The 20,889-nt window shown below is 44.5% G+C and overlaps 1 protein-coding gene across 3 annotated transcripts in view; it reads left to right on the forward strand.

The window, feature by feature from the left end:
* The first annotated feature begins 7,859 nt into the window (after positions 1-7,859).
* The window catches only part of TMEM94 (transmembrane protein 94), a 51,429-nt gene continuing 38,399 nt past the window's right edge, over positions 7,860-20,889 (forward strand). For all 3 annotated transcript variants that reach the window (XM_057381383.1, XM_057381385.1, XM_057381384.1), the window contains exons 1-2: positions 7,860-7,970; positions 16,259-16,385. In XM_057381383.1, the coding sequence (XP_057237366.1) occupies positions 16,362-16,385 (24 nt within the window). In that variant the 5' untranslated portion in view covers positions 7,860-7,970; positions 16,259-16,361. The remainder of the gene's footprint in view (positions 7,971-16,258; positions 16,386-20,889) is intronic.

Raw genomic sequence — 20,889 nt, forward strand, 5'->3', positions numbered from 1 at the left:
GCCCGCCGCGCCGCCGGTCCCGCTGCAACTCTCGCGAGAGCCGCCCTGTCAGCGCCCTGCGCGGGAACGGCGCCTGCGCTTTCCCCGCCCCTCCCGGCGCTCGGACACGCCCCGCGCATGCGCAGTGCCCAGCGGACCCGCCCCAGCCCTGGGCACTGACCGGGCACGGAGCGGGCACGGAGTGGGCACTGACCGGGCACTGACCGGGCACCGTGCGTCCCTCGCGTAGGAGTGAGCGCAGAGCGGGAGGAGCGCAGCAACACGGGCCGGGCAATATACCCTAAAGGAGGGTGTAGCCAGGCGGGGGTCGGGCTTTTCTCCCAGGCAACCAGCGACAGGACAAGAAGACAAAGTCTGAAGCTGCGCCAGGGGAGGTTCTGGTTGGACAGCAGGAGGAATTTCTCCACATGAAGGGTTAGCCACTGAAACGCGCTGCCCGGGAGGTGGTGAGGCACCGTCCCTGCAGGTGTTTAAGGAAAGACTGAATGTGGCACTCAGTGCCTTGGTCTGGTTGACATGGTGGTGTTGGATCACAGGTTGGCCTTGCTGATGTCAAAAGTCTTTTCCAACCAACTTGATTTTGTGATTCTGCTATCGAGACTCTATTATAAACACCCCGTGGAGGAGGTCTCAAGCATTGGTTTCTGAAGGAGAAACCATGCTGGCTTTGTGCAAAATACTTGCCTAATTTGTCAGTGTCTCCMTTTATCTGTAAGACAGGGCCACCTACCACACCATGGAGCCAGCAAGGAAGAATTTATTTAGAAGATCTCTAACTTCCAGAGATACACCCAAGCTTGTCTATGCAGTGTTTGAGCAGAGACCAAGGGGTGCAGAGCTGCTCACCAAGCTCAGAGCAAAGAACACACCATTACTTGACAGCTGCCACCCCTCCTGAGCAGTGATTAAGGCACCCATGCTGCAAGAACAAACTGATCACACATGGCAATTACAGCATCCATAGAGGCCAAAATTCAGATTGCACAGTCAACTAATGTCAGGTTGTGCATGGATGACCCTCCTGGCATTCTTTTAGCTTGAAAATACTCTTTAATTATACAGTAAAGCAGTTGCTCAGGTAAACATCAGGCCTCAATCCTTTGACGAAGACATAATTTAAAAAGCTTTCCTCGGGCTCTAGAGAGGAAAGGTGGTTTCTGAACAAGAGGCTTGCTAGAACTGTACTCCCACTGCRTTAAGGGATGAGCTACTACAGGTTGCTTTTATCCTTTCAACCTGCAAAAAGATGCTATGACTGGAATTGGGCAAAGMACAGCACAACCACAGTGTTCAGACATCAACTGGAAACCTCACAGCTGGGCTCATGCAGGTTTAGGATTATTGTGGACCAAAGTCTACCCTGAATTTAGGCACAGGTAACTGATACTTTGCTTTATGACAGAGATGCACRTTTTTAGTCTCCGATTAAATCATTTTTTTCAAATAAACTATGCCACTGGTTGCTCTCCCCAGCTGGAGTCTGCAAGGGGGTCATGCTTACATCCACACCAAGGCTTGAGTACCATCAGAATAATTACCACAACCTCAGACAGTCTGGCTTACAAACCATGTTCTCCAAATACTGCCTGCTAACATATTCATTATACATGTTTAAGCAGCTTGATAAAGATTGGATGTAATTTGTGCTTTAAATCCTTAGATAATTTTTCATCCTAAGAGCATTTTCTTTAAGGGGTTTTAATTTATTCCCAGATTTAGGTGTTRAGGGAAGGTCTGAGTTCTCCCCATATTTCATTCAAGAATTTGCGGAAAAAATGAGCTTTTGGAGTTGAAATGTTACAAGTTTCAGACATTTTTCTGAGGATGCAGAAGTGATTAATTTAGAGTGGCACAAGGATTGATGAAATCAGAGCTAGATTCCAAAATCACTCAAGTCTCCAGTACTTGTTCCTGGAACAGTCCTACAGAATCTCTGGTTTGATGTATGCCTTTTAAATGGGGATTCAGAAGTTCTTATAAGTGTCTGTAAGTTAAAAAACATCTCAGAGAAGTTATAGGAGCTACTTTTAGCTGGACTTGAAAAGCCAGCTATGGCAAACAGCTGCGAGTTGAATGACAGCTACTTTATGGGGCTGCAGCTGCCTGACTGTAAAAGGGCAGTCCTAGAAAATCAAACAAGCAACAAATTTCAGAAACAGCGGCGATTCAAGTGTTGCAGAAAGGCATTCCTTACCGTGGAGTTGCCGAGATGTACTTGCTTGCAAACCAATCCATGTAGAATGTTCCACCAGCTTGCAAACAAGTTAATACTCTACAGAAACGCACAACTTAGTGTGCAATACCGTGCAGCTTTGCTGCTGCAAAAGCCAAAATCCTGACATAGCTGTGAACAAGTGTGAAAATGGCAACAGAGACATTGTTTTGCTAAAGGTTCAATTTCAACTTTTTTTCTTTTGCAGTCTAGGAATAGCTTGAATTTTCTATGACAGTTCATGGTGATAAAATATAATCCAAGATTAGCTCTGAGTATTTTAAGAAGGGAAGAAAAATCTTTGTGTCTGACATTTYTTTTGGATACCTTTTTAAACTTCGCAGAGCAGCCTGGGGAAATAAATTTATGGGTCTTGCTATCAATAGATCAGAAGAATATTTGTTAAAATGGGTCAAGCAAGTACTCAAGACTTAAAATTGCTACTTGGAATACTCATATTTATGCCATGTTCCTAAGTCTGTTCTCCTCAGACATGAGGATCTGTCATCATCATGAACTACAATACACTACTGACAATTTAAGGAACTTTGTGTTCGTTGCAATGTTTTTTTAAAGGCATCTGGCACAATAATTGTAGTAAAATACATTTAGAATATGCACCTTTCTTCCTCTGACGCATTTCCTGCTTTCAAAGAGTTGTAGTGTGTTTTTTTTAAAGCAAACCCCCAATTAGCTCAGTGCATCTGAAGAAGGTCAAAATTTCACGCTGTGATTCTGCATTGTACTGCTGCAGTTTGTACATGTATTGTATATGAGTTGTATCTAAGCAGCCTGATGTATGAACCAGTTCACAAAGCTGGCTCCTGTGGAAAATCAGACATATTGCCAYGGGGAATGTGGAATAGATGTAGACAGGCCCCGATCAATTTTCTTCCAAGCTGAAAATTTACTGCCACAAGACTGTTCTGGCAGCTGTGSGGGGACTGCCTGGATATACACCTCTGTCTGAGATGCACAGGGTGCAGCACAGGGGGGAATGCTGGGAATGTAGGCACAGCAAGGAGGGGATGGGGAATGCAGGGAATGGGGCTGTTGAGATTTATTGCATTAATATTACCTCCTTGCCTTTTTCTTCTCTCATCAACCCATGTTGGCCTCAGTGTGGTAATCAAACCAGGGACATTAGCCCTAGAATCCCAAACTATTCCAYTTACAACGTATTTGAGTCTGTTTTRGAGCAGAAGTTGCTTCAAACATGCCTGATGCAACCAAAGAGCAACAAATATGACCTGCTCTAGGAAGTTGATGAATACCTTGAGGAAACCTAAAACTGAGCTTCTAAGTGAAGTCAGGCCATGTGGAACAGRGCTGCAGGTACCACATACAGACAGAACAGACAACAAATCCACTTCTTTTGTCAGTGCATATTAAAATGGACACCAAGGAGGGGATTCTACAAGACATAACTGCTATTACTAGAGTTTCTCTAAAACCTTCATTCAAGATTTAATTTTCTGGTCTGTACAATTTCCCCACATGCCCGTATTTGGAGCATTGTGTGACAGGACTAATTGGGAATCACAGAGCAAAGCTAAGGAAAAAGCCCTGTCCAAATGTGTTTTCTGTGTCTATTCTTTAGAGCAGAAYAATTAATTAATTGGGTAACTATTTTGCTGTATATTGGCTACTTGGTCTCATTTTGATTTGCAGCTCTGTGTTAGTGCTAAAGGGAACAATATCAAAGGGATAAAGCAAAGATATATAACAGATAATAGATGTATACACATATAAACACACACACACATATATATATATATATATATATATATATATACATATACATAAATATCCATATTCTGCAAACAGGGAAATGGAGGCATAGAGGGCTTGCCCAATACTATACAATAACTAACGCCAGTGTTCAACAGCATTAGGAACAGAATTGGTAGTATTTAACTTCTGAGCCAGCTGAAACCATCCTAATGCTCTGCCCTGACTCCTCACACAGACACTGAACTGTTATCACAACTGTCTGTCTTTGTAAATCTGCCCAAGTTCAATCAATAAGTGTTGGTGCTTATGACCCAGACAGAGCAGCTGATATGCCAAAACAGCTTCACAATTTTACTCATTACAGATYTCAAGAGCACTTGTGAAGCAGCTTAATCACCATGTGAGACAAACAGGGGCTGTTCTGACTTTTGCAGACCAGGAGACAAGAAAACTTAACTTGGCCTCAAAACTAGCAGAAAAAAGGTCCAAAACCACCCATGAGTCTTACACTCAAGCTGAATCTAATAAAAGCAGATTATTTTCCATGCCACCTGTGTTTCTATGGTCACAAAGAAGAAATTACAAGATTTAGAAAACTCACTGTGTAGGCAAGGCTGCTGTACCTGGGACCTGCAATAGCTGTCACTGACATTAAGAAATTAAACAATAAAATCAGTTGGCTGGGGTCACTCAGAGCTGCTTAAGCTCTGAAAGGGATCTGTAAAAGGGAACCAGGTCCAACTATAGTGTGCTGTCTCCCTTTCTTTGGTACAAAAGGACTTCTGCTTTCTCCCTACTCCCAATCTGGTCATCTGTCATTTTCAGGACAGCCTGGAATTGTCAGTTCAATTACCTCTCAGTTTGGAGAAAAACAAAGCAGATGCTGCTTATTACTAAAGGCAGAATCTCTCACTTTTGAGGAATATCTCATCTCACCTYACTCATTTTTTATAATAAGACACTGAATTATGTGCAAGTCCCTTATTTATTAAGCAATACACAGGAGCTGGGAAATAATGTAATTCAGCTAAAATAAAATAGTATCTTTCCTTCAGCTTTGGTAAAGATATTGGTCAACTCAACTACTCCTTTTAATTTGTAATAATCAGATAGCTTTTGTATCAATCTTCCCCTTTCAATTCCTTTTATCACTACACACATCATAAATATAATTTCTTAGCATCTGTCATGAAATATGCAAAGGGATGGGGGAAATCAGACAAACAGCACTGCCTGTTCTAAACAATACAATTTTTTCTCACTGATTTAATTATATTTAAATTATTTTGCACTACTGCTCAGAAATGCTACTTGTCAAACACTGATTAAAATGCAACTTGCAACGTTGTCAGAAAGCTTAATTTAAAAAAAATAGGCAAAGGAAGGTTTGGGGTTTTTTTGCATACAATACCTGCTTTAAAGTGGTCCTACTGAAATTCTCATGTCTGCTCTACCCGCAGCAGCCACCCTGGTGAGGACTGACTGAAAGGYACATGCAGGGAGGTCAAATAGTTCCCGTGGATCTGCCGGGCGCCACAAGCTGTTCCAGGCGGAAGCTCATGGCAAACGGAGCCCTGACTCTGCCCATATGTTGTGGCCCCGGGAGGGGCCAGCAGATCCCTGCGCTGAGACATGGGGAGCATGAAATGAAGCTTCTTCAGCCTACCCACACAGGTTTGCATTGTTTCATTTCTGTAAGCACACTTCCCACCAAAACGATATAGGACAGCTTTACACGATGAAACAATTCCAAGAAATATAAGGATGTGGCGTAAAAAACCACTCAATAGTTTTAAGGGCTGTTTCAAAGCAAGTATGGGAAGTGATCTTAATTTACAGGCAAAACTGACTTATTTGTGGGGTTTTTTTTTCCATACCAAAATATTACATGGCTCAAAACATCCAGAACATTACCTTGTTTACCATTTATTCACAATTCTGTAATATTAAAAAATAGAGAGGATGATGACTGTCTTGAAGAACAGGYTTTTACAGCGAAGTTCTCAGGTCGAAAAATTACAGCCTCTTGAAGTGCTTCACAGCATTTTCCTTGAGTTTTCCCTTTGTCATCCACTACAAAAATACATGGAAAAAGRGCTCTCTGGATACCTGTCCCATTTCTGAATCTGTAGCGACACTGGCCAATTCAAGGGTGTTTCTGCACCTCCAGTCACCCCTGTAATAATGCATTTTGATGTTTTTCACTTATTCTCAACTCTGCAAGTATGAGGTCCCTGAGGTGGGCAGTTAAGATCAGGTTTACCAAGGAGGAAATAAAGGCCCCAACAGGATAAAGGTCCAGCCTGCCAGCTCCTGTAAGTGCACATTTCATGGRCAGAAATCCTATACGCAGTGTACTTGTGAGTAAAAACAGGGTTTATTAGGGGCTTGTTTAAGATCCACAGGGAGTCAGTGTCAGARGCAAAATAACCCAGACTCCAGATCTCTGTTCAAGATGTATCTTTAGTCTGACCTCTTATTTAAAACCTGCAACTAATTAAGTATATTTTATTGGGGTAGAACAATCTGAAGAGGAACTAATGAGATGTGCTTAGTGCTGCACTAAGCACAACTCATGATTTTGTGTTRTTGCAATTGCAGTAGGACATTTACCTCCTTTCCCTTCCTTGTACTGTCTCTAAATTACACCATCAATTCCCCTGATCTGCCATTTTGTTTCTTTCTAAGTCACCAAAACCACGTTCAGTGTCACTTGGGTGTTATGGGGTTTTTTTGGTAATTGATTCTAGGGAACTGTTCTGAGTAACAAGCTCAGAAAAAACAGATTTCTGTGGTCGTGATTCTCCTCACTAAAATTTAAATTGTATTTAAAAGAGCTGAAATTACACCTGTAGAATCCTGCACTGTGTGTATCCAGACACTGTCAAAATAAATTGTCTCAAAGGAGCATAGAGTGCACTCCCAAAATGCTACATTCTTATTCCAAGCTGCATCTGCAGGSAAAACAATGCAGAGCTTAAGCTCTTTGTACAAAATTGCAAACAACTGCACCTGGCTTTGGCATGTGTAGTTCATCAAGCTAGTCAACATGAGTTTTGTAACAAAGTATCTCACATGGGAACTGCCACATCACAACCTGGGATAATAGAAGCTCTGCAATGAATTTCAGGAATAGGATAGGAATTGAAACTGATGGTCACACATATTTTCAATTTACGCAGTCCACTACGAATTCAGAAGTCAAGYTCCAAATGTCTACAGGCAGAGGCACAGTAGTGAGCATCTCTGTCTYACACCTCTGACTTCCTTTCCAGATTCTGCAGAGGTTTAGATTTCACGTTGAGATTACCGGCTGGGTAGGTTTGTGTGCTCGTCCCTACCATGGTTTCCTGTGCACCTGGCGCCCTGTGTGTGCCTTCACCTCATGGCTCTGGAGACTGCCAGTCTGCTGGTTCTCTACGGCAAAAGTGGCTTTTCAGAGGGAGATCTGCAGGTGTCACCCTCCTCTTGCAGGTATCACCTCCTCCTGCAGCGGCACAGCCCCGGCAAAGGGACCCCCCTTCTCCCTCACCCCCTTTCCTGGGACACCCAACCACGTCCTGTCACTGACGAGGGGATGGAGCCTCGGRCCACGGGCTGCTTTCGGGCTCTCTCCTTTGCCGTCCCGCGTTCCCTTCACCCCAGAGTCACTTCACTGCTCCTCACCACCATCCCCACGACGTCTCCCCAGCAGACTTGGGGYGATCCTTTCCCGGGGGCCGCCACTGCCCCCGCCGAGCCCTCAGCGCTGCCGCCCGTTCCCCTCAGCCTCCCCTCGCGGCTTGCCCCGACCTGCCGCCAGGGCGGGCGCCTGGCTTCGCGCGCCACCGCAGCCCAGCCAATCAGCGCGCGGTGTGCGGGCGGCCGCGCGGGCTCGCACCAATCAGGCAGCGGCTTCTTGGAGCGGCTTCGAAGCGCCCCCGCGGGCCCCTGGTGCCGGGATGTCCCGCCTGCCAGTGACCGTGATGGCGGCCCCGGCGGCGCGGCGGCCAAGTGGCCCCGCCGGCAGCGCCCGGCGCGGCGGGTGAGTACGGGCCGGGCGGCGGCCCGCCGGGGAGCGCGGCCGGGGGTGCTCGTCTCAGGTGGAGTCCGCTCGCCACGGCGGGGGAGGCCCGAGGCAGAGCCCGCGGCGGTCCTGCTGCCCCGCGGCCCCATTGCCCGCAGCTCGCCAGAGCGTTACCCAGCGGCTTAGGAGGGAGAGGAAATTAGAAAAGGACACACAAAAGGCTCTCCAAACACGTGTTGGTTGCTCAGCGCACCGGCGGGGCTTCTTCCTCAGCTGCGGGACAGGTTCTGGCTCGCAGCGCCACGGAGCATCCCCCGGGTACACCGGGCTCGGAGCATCCTGGGGGGACACCGGGCTCGGAGCATCCTNGGGTACACCGGGCTCGGAGCATCCCCGGGGGACACCGGGCTCGGAGCATCCTGGGGGGACACCGGGCTCGGAGCATCCTGGGGGGACACCGGGCTCGGAGCATCCTGGGGTGACACCGGGCTCGGGGCATCCTGGGGTGACACCGGGCTCGGGGCATCCTGGGGTGACACCGGGCTCGGGGCATCCTGGGGGGGACACCGGGCTCGGAGCATCCCCCGGGGGTACCGGGCTCGGAGCATCCCCCGGGGGTACCGGGCTCGGAGCATCCCCCGGGGGTGCCGGGCTCGGAGCATCCCCCGGGGGTGCCGGGCTCGGAGCATCCTCGGGTACACCGGGCTCGGAGCATCCCCCGGGGGTGCCGGGCTCGGAGCATCCCCTGGGGGTGCCGGGCTCGGAGCATCCTCGGGGGACACCGGGCTCGGAGCATCCTCGGGGAACACCGGGCTCGGGGCCAGGCCGAGAGGTGCGCATCAGCCGTAGGTGCGCTTGGGGTAGCTGTAGTTCATACTCCGCGTAAAGGGTTAGCGTCTGGTCCCAAATTCTGGCCCTCTGTTTTCCCAGACCCCTTCCAGCCGGGATAGCAGCCTTCACTCAGCTACTTGCTTTATTTTGCATCACTCCTGTGCCTACTTCAGCGCAGTATAATGATCAGGAGGAGTTCATCGCACACTTAATTTTGCTTCAGACTCTACCTGTTCGATTTCCAAAAGCTGTGATCCATGCAGTTCTTGCATTCTTTCTGTTCGTCCATTTGGGARCTTTCCCTTATCAATAAGGCCTGTSTTATGCTGATAAGGGAAAGGCTAACAAACCCCCTTTAAAACGCCCATTACATAAAGCATGAGAAGTTAAGTCTTAGATGGTATTAACTACCCARAAGATAGAGAGGAAGGGAAAACACATAGGCAGGAGTGGAGTGTTTTAGTTACACATTTAACACTGAGTTTTTATAGGAAGTCTTSTACCACAGAAGAGTTTCCTTAAGGTAGTCTTATCAGTCTTAAAAGTTACCAAGATAGCAGCAGAGAGCATAAGCACCCATCCATCTTTCTGAACCAGCTACCAAGTAGTGGATATTTTCATGTTTTCTCAGAAAATGAAGCTACTAAGGCCTGCCTTTTTTAAAAACCTGTTATTTCCCCCAGCAATTGTAAAATAAAATTCCTAGTGGAACAGACAGCTCATACACAATAGGACACAATGGAATAGTAGTACATGAGCTCTATGAAATGCTTTAGGTTACTTAGAAATGCAKGTTTCTATATAAACAAACTGTTACTCAACAGCTGCTGTACTGCATCAATCTACGGGGTTTGCTCAGATATAGTAAAATTTGAATACCCTAGCAAGAAAACTAAATTTACTTTCCAAGAAACCTGCCTAATATAGGCATACATAGAAATAGCTACWTAATGCTGGTTTTATGCAAGATATGTTTTGTTCTTTAGAGAAGTGGTTTATATTTCCTTTTAGTCAAGCTTATTAAAAAAAATTTACATAATATTCTTCTTAACCATGACCTTTTAAACAAACACCTTGCCAACATTKTTTATCTGATGAGAGGATTAAGATATTAGTGCTTCTAGCCTCAGTTACCAAATAAATCAATATTGGTATTGCAGGTGGAAACACGACAACAAACTTTTGTCCTCTATTCTTCATGTTACAGCTCTGTTTACATCTTGATCTATCAGAGCCCTACCCAAAGTAGGTGCTGGAAGGCACTGTAAGCACTCAGAAATAAGGCAGGAACACAATTCTGAGAAGGTGTGGATTGGGAGGTTTTCCCTGTGGCTGGCTGGAACTGGCCAGGAGCAGGGGCCCTGGARGATTGGCCAAAAGACAAGTCCTTGGGTAGGGTTGGCTGAAGAGGGTGACCTGCTTGGGCTTTGGGTAATGTTGTCCTGTGCCTGTGAGAGCAGAGTTGGCTTTGTGTTGGTTGGGTTAGCATCTATGATAATGTTTGAACACTAAATAGGGCACTTTGGCTCTCTGGAATGTTCCTGAGTGAATTGTGGGGAGAAGTTCCTAAGGCTCTGCAGAGAGCTCCTGTTTTCCTTTCACAGTAGAGTGAGACAGCTCATTGCCCTATTTCTAGGCACGGCTCATCCTACACATGTTCATCATAAAACTTTCATGGGGCTTGTTGTGAGAATAGCAAAACACACAATCTGTGAACTGCTCTGTGTCTTTTCTAGCTAAGGGCTGTACTGTGATGGGAATGGGGGTTTGAGTTTGGTCTGAAAGGCCTTCAGCTGCTGAGTCTGCTCTGGGGAGCTCTCAGAAAACACCTTCCCATTACCCCAAATATCTCCAAATGGCAAATGCTGGTGTAAGAATAGTTTTTTACCTGGATTTACTATAAACTGTGAAATACAACACCTTTATTTATGAACTGGAATTAAGACAAAAAGCTGCATTTTTGTCTCTGAGTCAGTGTATATCAGCAWAAACTGATTTGTTAGAAGGTCCTATAAATAGAGCACAAGGTTTTTTAATTTCAGTTTGACCCATTGTCTTTTTGTGATTTTCTAGCGTTTCAGGATTATTTCTTTTTACATCGAGGTAGTTATACAATCGTGGTTACCATAATAACCAATATAATGATGATGAATGACAGCTGTCACTTTTGCAGTGAATTCTTTCATAGATTTACTGTAAAAATTTCTGTTCAAGACATCGTGCCACAACAATATCTCATCTCTTTGCAGAAGCTGGAGGGGCCCTTCCACCTTTCAGAATTTTGCCTTTTGTTGCATTTTTCACTTTGATCAAGGCTTTCTATATCCTGTGTSTTTCTGTGGCAGGCAGTAACTGAAGCAGAGAAAATAAAGCAGTCCTTTAATACCCAAACACCCTTTTTTCTTTTTAATCAAGTAAGGAAAARTGAGCACAGGAAATACTTTTCAGTTTTACAGTACCTTAATTTGAGACAGTATCAGCCCCTGTGGAAACAGTAACATAGACTAAACTAGTTTTATAATTCTTTTGATCGTATTTCTCTTGATAATTGATTCTCAGCTCACCAGAACACAATTAAAACAAAAGTAAAAGTGTTCTTTTAGTTAGGGAACATCTTGTTTTAYGAATCTTTATCTTGCCAGTAAACCAAAGGTCTGACTCTTATAAATGTGCCAAAGCCATTCCCTACTCCCTTTCTCCCTCCTTGTTGTTCAGGTTTCATTTTGAGCAATGAGTGTCTTTTGGAACAGTGCAATGTTCAAGTCCTGAATGTGCTGAAGAGAGAAGGAAAGAGTCAGATATTTTATATTGGAAAACTCTCAGCAAGTAAGGCTGAAACAAAAAGTAATTTCGCCTCCAAGAGACATACTTGTCAGCTGAAGAAAAAGTACATTTCAAGTTTAGTCCTGTTTGTGATTCAGTGTAGAATAGACCTCTCTCTGATTCCTGTCCTTTAGGAAGGGAAGCAGAGCCTGTGTGAAATCAACTCCTTATTCTTCTCAGCCAGGCTCAAATGAGATATTTGACTGCTACTGAGTTGATAATACTTAGCACATATACAACACTACTTCAGAAGATCTCACTTTACAGATACTAATAAATKTACTTCACAGTCTCCCTCTGAAGCAGATATGCATATTCCTGTCTGCAGTCTGGGGTTATTGAGGCAGAGACTGTTTAGCTGGCCCAAATTCTGTCAAGTCTTTTTTCACAGGCAGATAGTGAAGCCAAGAAGTGTGGCTGCCAGCTCCCTTGCTGTAATTATTCCATGCTCTCAGTGGGTCTCAAAGCAATTTTCGGTATCACTTGATGCACCTTTGGAAGGCCATATATCAGCAAAAGTGCCCATGTTGCAAATTATCAGGCAGACATCAGCTCCTCATGAGTAGGAAGACCATATGGTTCTGCTGATATCAAAACAATCAGCTCAAATCGAAGCCATTTTCTCCAAGGCAGCTGCTTTTTTTGGTTATTATCTGTTCCCCCGTGTTTCTATTCTCGGTGACAGATCAGGCTTCTGTTCTTGAGGAATTCACTTTTGGCAGAAAGAAATGTTCACACTCCCCATCATTTTTCATAGACTAATCTGTGTTGGGAATTTTCAGTAAATAACATGAAAGCATCAGTGATTGAACACTTTAGGGAAAATAGTATCATTAGATTGATTTATTTTTCTCCCTAAGGACAGCTGCTTCTGAAACACATTTTTCTTTCCAAGTGTCTATAGGTTCTATAATTACCTGATCTTTCTGTTTGCTAGTTGTTCTGTAAGTAATATATCATGCTGTATAGTTTTTTATTAAAATTCAACACTGCTATCTCATACTGACGGTTAAGTGATTTGAAATCCTTGGATTTCAAAGGAAAATCTGTGCCATTGTGGTTTTTACCTGTATAAATACACTGGCTGCATAAGATGTTGTTATTCAAGAGATGATCTGGTAAAAAGAAGGGTAAATGTATCCTTGCAAAGTTTTGCTGTCCAGAGGGATGTTTCAAACACTTGTTGATACTCAGATCAAGCTACAAGGCTTTCTCTTTGCTCAGGGTGCATCAAAACTGAAACAAATTGGTGGGGAATGTAGATGATGTATTTTCCCATTTGAAAAGGATATTAGACACGCATGGCAACCCAGGCACTGAACTCAYTCATTCATATAAAATAGAGATATTCTGAGGTGGATTGCAGCCCTATCCCCACAGATTTGGGATAACCATTGCCTGGGTTTGGCACACAGCACCTCCAGACAGTTGGCTTGCTGTTAGTGTTGGATTGTTTGGTGAACCCTGGGTTGGTTTTCAGTCTTACCCAACGATTTGGAAATATTGCTCAGGCTGAACGCAACATGACGACACTTGAACACCACATCCAGCCATTCCCAAGTTTCACAAGCTGCTCTAGGCAGGAAAATCCTGAGGAGAATGGAGTGTGGTTGGAAAGTGTAAGGGGTAAACTGGCTGCACTGGGATCATGTGGTGTCTGATTAGAGCAGCCACAGCTTCAGGCATCTCTGATTGTCTGCGGCTGAATATTTGACACCCTCCAACATGTCCCAGCAAAGCWGCCCCACTTCATTTCTGTCCTGCAGAGTGTAACATGTTGACGTGACTAATTGCCTGGGCAGACAGAAGAGAGATAAGAACAGGGAGGACAGAGGGAAGCAGATATTCCAGTGTGGAATAGCAGCACACAAAACCAGGATGGGTCCAGMGTGTGGAGAGTCCCTGCAGCAGGGAAGGGATGATCAGGGACATGTCTGGAGGTGGGAGCTGYGGGAGTCCCTGAAAGGAGGAATCTGTGAGGAGGGCACACAAGGACCTTGTGGGGACTGGAGTGAATGGATGCACAACTCTGCAGGTCTGCAGGCTGCCTCCAGAATTTATTAAATTGCTGCAGCCTCAGTRTGTGAAGTTGTTTCCTGAGTGTTTGCAAGACCTCTGTAATGTGTGTGAGATTTTTAGTTGGAACGACATCATTCTTGCAGTTTTATTTTGATAAAGTCTGCATTTAAAAGAAAGCACGCAAATCACATCTTCTATGGCTCCAGTGCCAGTCCAGGTGCAGAAATTGAGGGAGATTGATTTGTCATCATAGCCTGTCTTTGCTTCTGGTTGCAGTTAACCCAATACTAAGATATCCCCACCTTTCTGGGATTAGCTGGGTTTGGAATTCTTGGTTCTAAATGAAAACCCTTTTTAAACATTGGAAAATTAAACATTCTCCTTGTTCTGTGTGTCCAGATTGGCACAGGAAAGACTTGCCTTCTTGCTTTCTCTGTGTGAAATGTCTACAATCTGCCATTGCTGGAACCTTGAATTGGGAATGTGAGAAAAACTAAACTGCTTCTGGACTGGTTAGTGTGTTCAAATTTTGGAGAAGCTCTGAACATGTATGGTGATGAAGCAGTGCTTTGTACACCACTGATTATTTTGATAAGCACTTTTTAAATTGTCCGTTGTAACAGCTTTCAAATTTCTCTAATCAGGGAATATTCACTCTTTCCAACCAATCCTTTTTATTTTTAACACCCTTGGTGTGTTTCCTGCTTCCTAGCCCTGAAGGACTCCAGGGTGGTGTTCCTAAGCATGCAGATGATGTGCTGTGAACTTTAAGGAATGGCGTGCTTTGCATTCAGGATCACATTTCAGTTTGCTGCCAGAMCCAGAATGTCACTGAGGGCAGTGCAGAAATCCTGCCTCCTGCCCAGCTGCCTCCCTGCTCAGCCCCCTGCCCTCCAGCCAGAGCTATCCACCCCTGCTGGATGCTTTTGAAATCCAGATCCAGAGAGAAATGCAGGCTCTTAGTGTAGTTTGATCAAGTGAGAACACAGTGTGTAAGTCTTTCAGTARATCAACTAATAAATCTTTTCTTGGAGGGGACTAAAAAGAAGAATAATGGATTTATCTTAATCCTTTTATTGTTAGTGACCATTTTCTCCTTAAAGWCATCTTGTCTTGCTTTCCCTTATACTGAAGTCACTCTCAAATTAAAGGCAAGATACTAAGGCTCTAAAATGCTGTGTGCAAACACACAAAAGTACTTTTTCCTGCTTCCCACTCCCAGGCCTTTCCTGGGAGCTCTTTGTCAGCTTCACTCCAGTAATATTGTCTGATCTTCTCTTTGCAGTTGCTAATTGGCCTGGCAGGGATATGAAGTGACTGAAAATAACTTTATTCCCTCGTTGTGTGCTCATTGAAAGGGTCACAGAACAGAAAAGTAGGGCAGAGTCCAGACTGGTGGCTCGTGCCAGCCAGCCCAGCAGCCAAAAAATGGCACTTGCTGGTRCTGCTTGTGGTTCTGCAGGCTGGTCTTTGATAACAACCAACACTCTGAATATTGAATGCCTACTGCTTCCCTCCAGGAATGCAGGTGCAGGATTGCCTGCAGGAGGAAAAATACGGAAATCTAATTCTGCAGACTGGGACTGAGTGGCTTTCTGAGTAAGCTTTGGATGCCTTTTGTTTTCATTGAAATGATGCAGCATTGTCAGAGTGGTGCTGAAAGTGACTGCCACAAGGATGGGATGTCCAGAATCCTTCTTTGAAGAAGGCAGTGTTGTATAAACCAGGGTAGTAAATCCTAGCTGGCAAAGGCCAGTCCTGTTGTATCTAGGAGATGTGTGGGTGGTTTGGATTGATTTGCATATCTAGCTGCTTCCTTGTTTATTTGGATTTAGGAGAAGAATATGTCCAAGCCCTGAGTGTCTGTATGATATTGAAAAATAGAACCAGGATTTACTAACCAACAGAAAGACTTTCCCAATACAATTATAGCATAATCTTATAATATCATGTTGTGTTTATGTGTAAGRGAGTCCTCTGGAGCAATGTATACTGATCCTTTGTTTTGACCAGAAAAGACATTTTGTAGAAGGAGAACAAATTTGTGCCATGGATTTAAAAAGGATGGTGAGCTAGAAGAAGAATGTGAGTTCTAGAGCTACTTCCTATCTCAATTCTGTTGGTCCCAGTTTTGCTAAAAAGAGAAAAGGCCTAGATCCCGTGTCACCTGGAATTGTTTTTAGGAATTGTGGCCTGCTCACTGATGATGAGATCCATGCTCAGCCCAGCAACACAGCCTTCTTTATTGCTGGCTCTGTTAGAGATTATCTGGACAAAGCTCCTGGTAGATAAGAGTAACAAGACAAATAGCTGTGGATGACAGCYTGCTCCAACACCTGGTGGAATCCAAGCTTTGTCAGCCTTTTTTTGGAGGCTTGCCCAAAAGCCTGTCAGAACTACAATAATAATCTTACTCTGCACTGCAGGGAACTCAATTAATCTACRGATGCCAGATTTTGGGGAGAGTTAAGCTAACTTAACTACTGAGTTGTGGGGAAGAAGGACTTKCAGCTCTCTAATTCTCCTTCTTTTAAAGACCAATCCTGTAATTTGAATTTTGCATATTTCATCACTTTCTTATCCTAAAGGAAGCAATGTGGGAGACTTGACTGCTTTCCCTTCTGTTTCCACAGATGGTGATGTGGTAAATGTAGCCAAGCTCTTCTCTTACCTAGGAGACTTCTCCCCTGAGGAGCAATCTCCCTTCACTGGACATGGTYACAGAACTGCACAGCCATGGACCTCAAGGAGAAGTGTCAGGTAGGTTTGCTGTTAACAGTCACACCCAACTGAAGTGTTGCGTCCTTTTAAATGTCTTTATTATTCTGGGTCAAGATTCACCAGGTGGCATTATGATGTGGTGGTATAATCCATGGTTAGTATCAAAATTGAGAGTTCTGTCACCTTCACCTCCCTGTGTCAGCAGGGAAATCCTTTGCAGCTGGGTCTGAGGCAACACAGTGGAACAGCACACGTGGGGTGTCCACTGTCACASCAGCTGTGTCTCTCTTGAGCCCTAACATGAGGCTCCATTTCCATGGACACTCAACTCAGCTTCACTTGAGAGGCTGAATTCACTGGGAAGATTTTTTAAATAAACCAAGGCAGTGAAATCATCTGAGTCCAGTTTTGCTGGTGGTAACTTGGGGTCTCAGCTGGCTCGGGTGAGAGAACATTCTTGGGTTTTCTCTCTGGTGTCTCTTTCCCTACCACACTGTGATCTTTTGTCTGTTGGCTGTCTCTGTTTTGTCCATGCATCCCCTCCTTGCTGTTTTGTTTGCAGCAGCAAGAAGTGGTTTTGTTCATTAGTGCAGAGTACCTGTTAGGGATTCACCTAGACACAGATCAAGTCTGAAAAATACTGCATCAGTGTAAGTCACTTTTAAAGGTCAGTTTTTCACATCAGCTGTAGGACTTGCCTGCTCAGCTGCTTCTTTTGGGTTTCTGCTCTGAGCTGTGCTAGACCCAGGAAGGCCTGAGCTCACCCCTGCCCTSAACCTCTTGGTCCTGAAGTGCTCAGAGGACATGTTTGACCTATGTTGTTTTATATCAAATTGCTTTATTACGGTGGAGTTAACATTTCTGTGATGCTAATTATCTACTTATTATCTTGTTGATGACATCATGGGATAATCTGGTATTGATCATTTTAAGAGATGATGTAATTTACCACTCTGTGCAGGGGTGTGTTCTGTGTAGGATCTGAGAGCACCAAAGAGAGCAGGGCACAGTGGGGACACTTGCACTGTAGGTCACTATCTTTGGTTCATCTCTCTCTTTCTCATATGACATTCTCCACTGTACAATGCAGGAAGATCATATCAAATTGCTGGACAGGCAGCAGCATGGATGATATTGTAACAGGCCTTTAAAAGCCCTATTAGGAAAATGTCCTGACAARGAGATTACCAGGGGAATCATGGTGTTCTCAAGTCCTAACCTCCWCTTCTGACTTCCTGAAATTTTTTCTCTCTCCTTTCTGAATGGGAATTAAAAATGAAGGCAAGAGATCACCACACTATTTTCAATAGGAATTTAAAAACTCCCCAGATGCATTTTACAACTGCATTTTACAACTTACTTTGTTTGAATTCTGAGGAAAGACCACAATTTTATTCTTGTAAACAACCCCATATCAGGGGCTTGGAACTAATTATCATTAATGTCCCTTCCAATCCAAACCATTCTATGATTATTATTTGGTGCTAAGGAGTTTGCTCCTTTTTTTTTTCTTTTTTCAATACTGCAGATCCTTGTTTCACCCCCTTTAATGTGGAATCCATCTTCCTTTCCAAAGTTAAGAACTTGGATGCATATATGCTGATAAGGGAGCAAATTAACCTGCTTTGTAACCTCAGCAGTAAATTTGATTGCTAAGTTTATTTTAAAATGCTAAAAATAAAATGAACCCACGTGAACACATCAGTCCCAGACCTGCTTGARAGCAATCTCTTCAATATACGTGTGTGATGGAGGGTTAGCACTCCTGGAGCAGGAGACGTGCTCAGAGCACTGCTGCAGCACAGACATCTGTCACTCAGATGAGAGACTTGTCCTCTGGCTCTGGTTGGCTAATAAGTTCCCTTGTCAAGAATGGCTGAGGATCAGAATTTGTCAGGTGTAATGCAGGCTGGCTTCCAGTTTTTGCCAGAAGCCAGACACTGCAGAGAAAGGCAGAGTGYTTTAAGAGCAGAGCCAAAACCTTCTTTAATTAAATGCGCTGATATCTCGTTCTTTCTGCTCTTCCTCTGAGTTTTTAATTTTCTGTGTGTTTCTAAAGTGAATTCAATCCTTGTGAAAGGTGCCAGAATCTCTGCTCCAAGACCACTCAGCACATTCTGAGAGAGCAGCACCGATTGCCACAGGACAGTGGGAGGCTCATGAGTGTGCGTTGCAGTAGACGTAGGCTGGATTTGCAGCCATGCAACTAATAAAAATTATTGACATCATCCATTCCACAGTTACCCCTAACAACTGAGCTGTATTATCCCAGTGTAATTGCTGCAGCCTGGATACAGCACYGTGCCTCCTGGCCAGAGCCTGGAAACGTGTCCAGGGAGCCTGTGCTGCAGCTCCAGCACTGTTGGTCCTTGTTCCAGGTTGCCTAACAAGAGCTACAGTCCTACCTTTGGACTGAAAAGTAGCCCAAGTCCTTTGCCACTTCTCCTGCCAGTGGCTGCGTCTCTGTTTTTATTCCCTGCTGTTYTCTAAAAGCTCAGCTCTTCTTCCAAGGGCTTTTTCACAAACTGATCTTTTTTCCACAGGCGTCTCTCATCTGTGCTGCACATTTTGTATAGGTCAGTCCCTGCCTTTATACTCAGCCTTTTATTTCAAGTCCCAGTTTTATCCTCAGATCCGAAGTTTTCATCTTCCGCTCTTTCATTCTGTTATTTAATGCACAAATGCATATCCAGATGCAATTTCTGATACCAGTTGGTATAAGAARCTACAGAGTACAGATTACTGCCCTACACAAAACACTTTAGAGCAAGGTCTGTCAGCAGTGGGGTAAACAAGAAGAAGCAATTTGATCCAATTCCATTTGTGTCCATGACCAAAGCTGGAGGTTTTGAGGCTGTGACCTTTAACTGCATGAAGCACAAGGATTATTCCTAGTATTGCGCAAGCAAGTTGTTTTATTCACTTTCATTCGAGTGTCCAAAAGGTCCAAAAGCCATGGGAAACAAATTAACAACCACTGTGATAAAGAAAGGGTCTTCCAGGTATGTTGTGTGAGGGTTTATTCACTCTTACCCCATGTTATTGTTGATSTTTTCTTTTTTCTCTCCTTTTTTCCTTTGTGTTGAAAGGAGTAGGTGAGTAGTTCCTTAGCAGGCAGGAAGGAAAAATTGTGCCATTAGGACATTTTCTTGTTTTCTGCAGTTTAAAGTTGTTGTCTAGGAAACAAAAAGCCCTGCAGAAGGATAAAGGATGTTTTGCCTCTTTCTCTCTTCTGCTTTCTCCCGAAGTTACATTAAATAAATACAAAGTGTCTGTTTCCCTTYAGCTTTGGCTCTAAGAGCTTTGTGAGATTACACACCGATGTGTAGCTCAGTGCCAACACACAGGTGATGACCAGACCCTGTGTTTGGTTTATTGTGAATATTGAGGCCACCTAATTTCTGCCCTTCTGGCTTTAAACACAGAATATGGGCTGTCCCTATTAAGGCATTTGAACTTCAGAAAAGAAAAGGAGATGAAGACCTTGTCCAGGGAGGGTAGGTGAGTCCTGACACCTGTACATGGTCTGCAGAGCTGCACATTATTCTGAGACTGGAAGCCTTTGTAGTGCCTGTCCTGTGTGGTACCAGCCAGCTGTAAACCTTGGCAAACTATTGAGGTGGTGCCTGGCTGGGCCAGGCTTTACCCCTTTCTGTGTGGAATGAAAGCAGTTGTTTTAGTGATTGCTCTGCAGAACTGGGAAGCCCCAGACAGAATTAGGACAGCACTGAAGTAGGAGCTATATAAAAATTCACTTATAAAGGTGTGTCCCTCCAACAATGAGAAGGAAACAYTCCTGTAAGAGATGAGAATGAGAGAGAAGGCTCATTCTTTCTTCACCTTTTTATCCCATTGTTGTTGTTGTACCCAGCCCTTCCCTGCCTGCACTAATCCTTTGCCTCCTGTGTGCCATGCCCAGGTAAAGGTTGTGCCCCTGGCATGGCTATGGTGAATTGGTGTGAACCTTTTAGTTCAGATTGTGTGGTTCAGGATAAATACTGGATGCTGAGAGGGGCTTTTGCTGCATTCTCTGTCAGCAAAAGAGGAAGGGAACTTAAGGCTGGACCTGTAACCATCTCAACTTGTTTAATTAGCAAATACTTACATTTTTGAATTGAGCTTGAATCCAAAGCTGTGGAGTCATCTGTGAGGGAGTTGATATTCCAGGGTCTCTTGGTCTCRCTTTAGCCTTTTTCCATGCCTGCTCAGGTGTTCCTTCCCCTGTAGTACATTTTATAGCACTTTGTCCTACCTAATTTGCCATCTGCTTTTGCACAGACCCCTGTCTGTCAGCATCATTCCTTCCTGTGCATGCATATGCAGCTCCGCAGGCAGGGAGCCCAGGGATCCTCACTGTSTCGGCTCCATCTGATGAATGAACCATTCTCACAGACATCTGGTGCTATCCCGGGCAAACTTTCTTCTCCCTCTGCTTTTTTCTCCCCCTCTTTCCATCCCTCATCCTCCCTCATCCCCCACCCCCATCCGCCGCCTCCTTGCTGGATCTGCAGCGTGACTGGAAACAGGCTGAATTAATCAGCAG

This window comes from Malurus melanocephalus, unplaced genomic scaffold (genome assembly GCF_030028575.1).
Source record: "Malurus melanocephalus ecotype Western Australia unplaced genomic scaffold, MMel_1.1 scaffold_509, whole genome shotgun sequence".
Lineage (NCBI taxonomy): Eukaryota > Metazoa > Chordata > Aves > Passeriformes > Maluridae > Malurus > Malurus melanocephalus.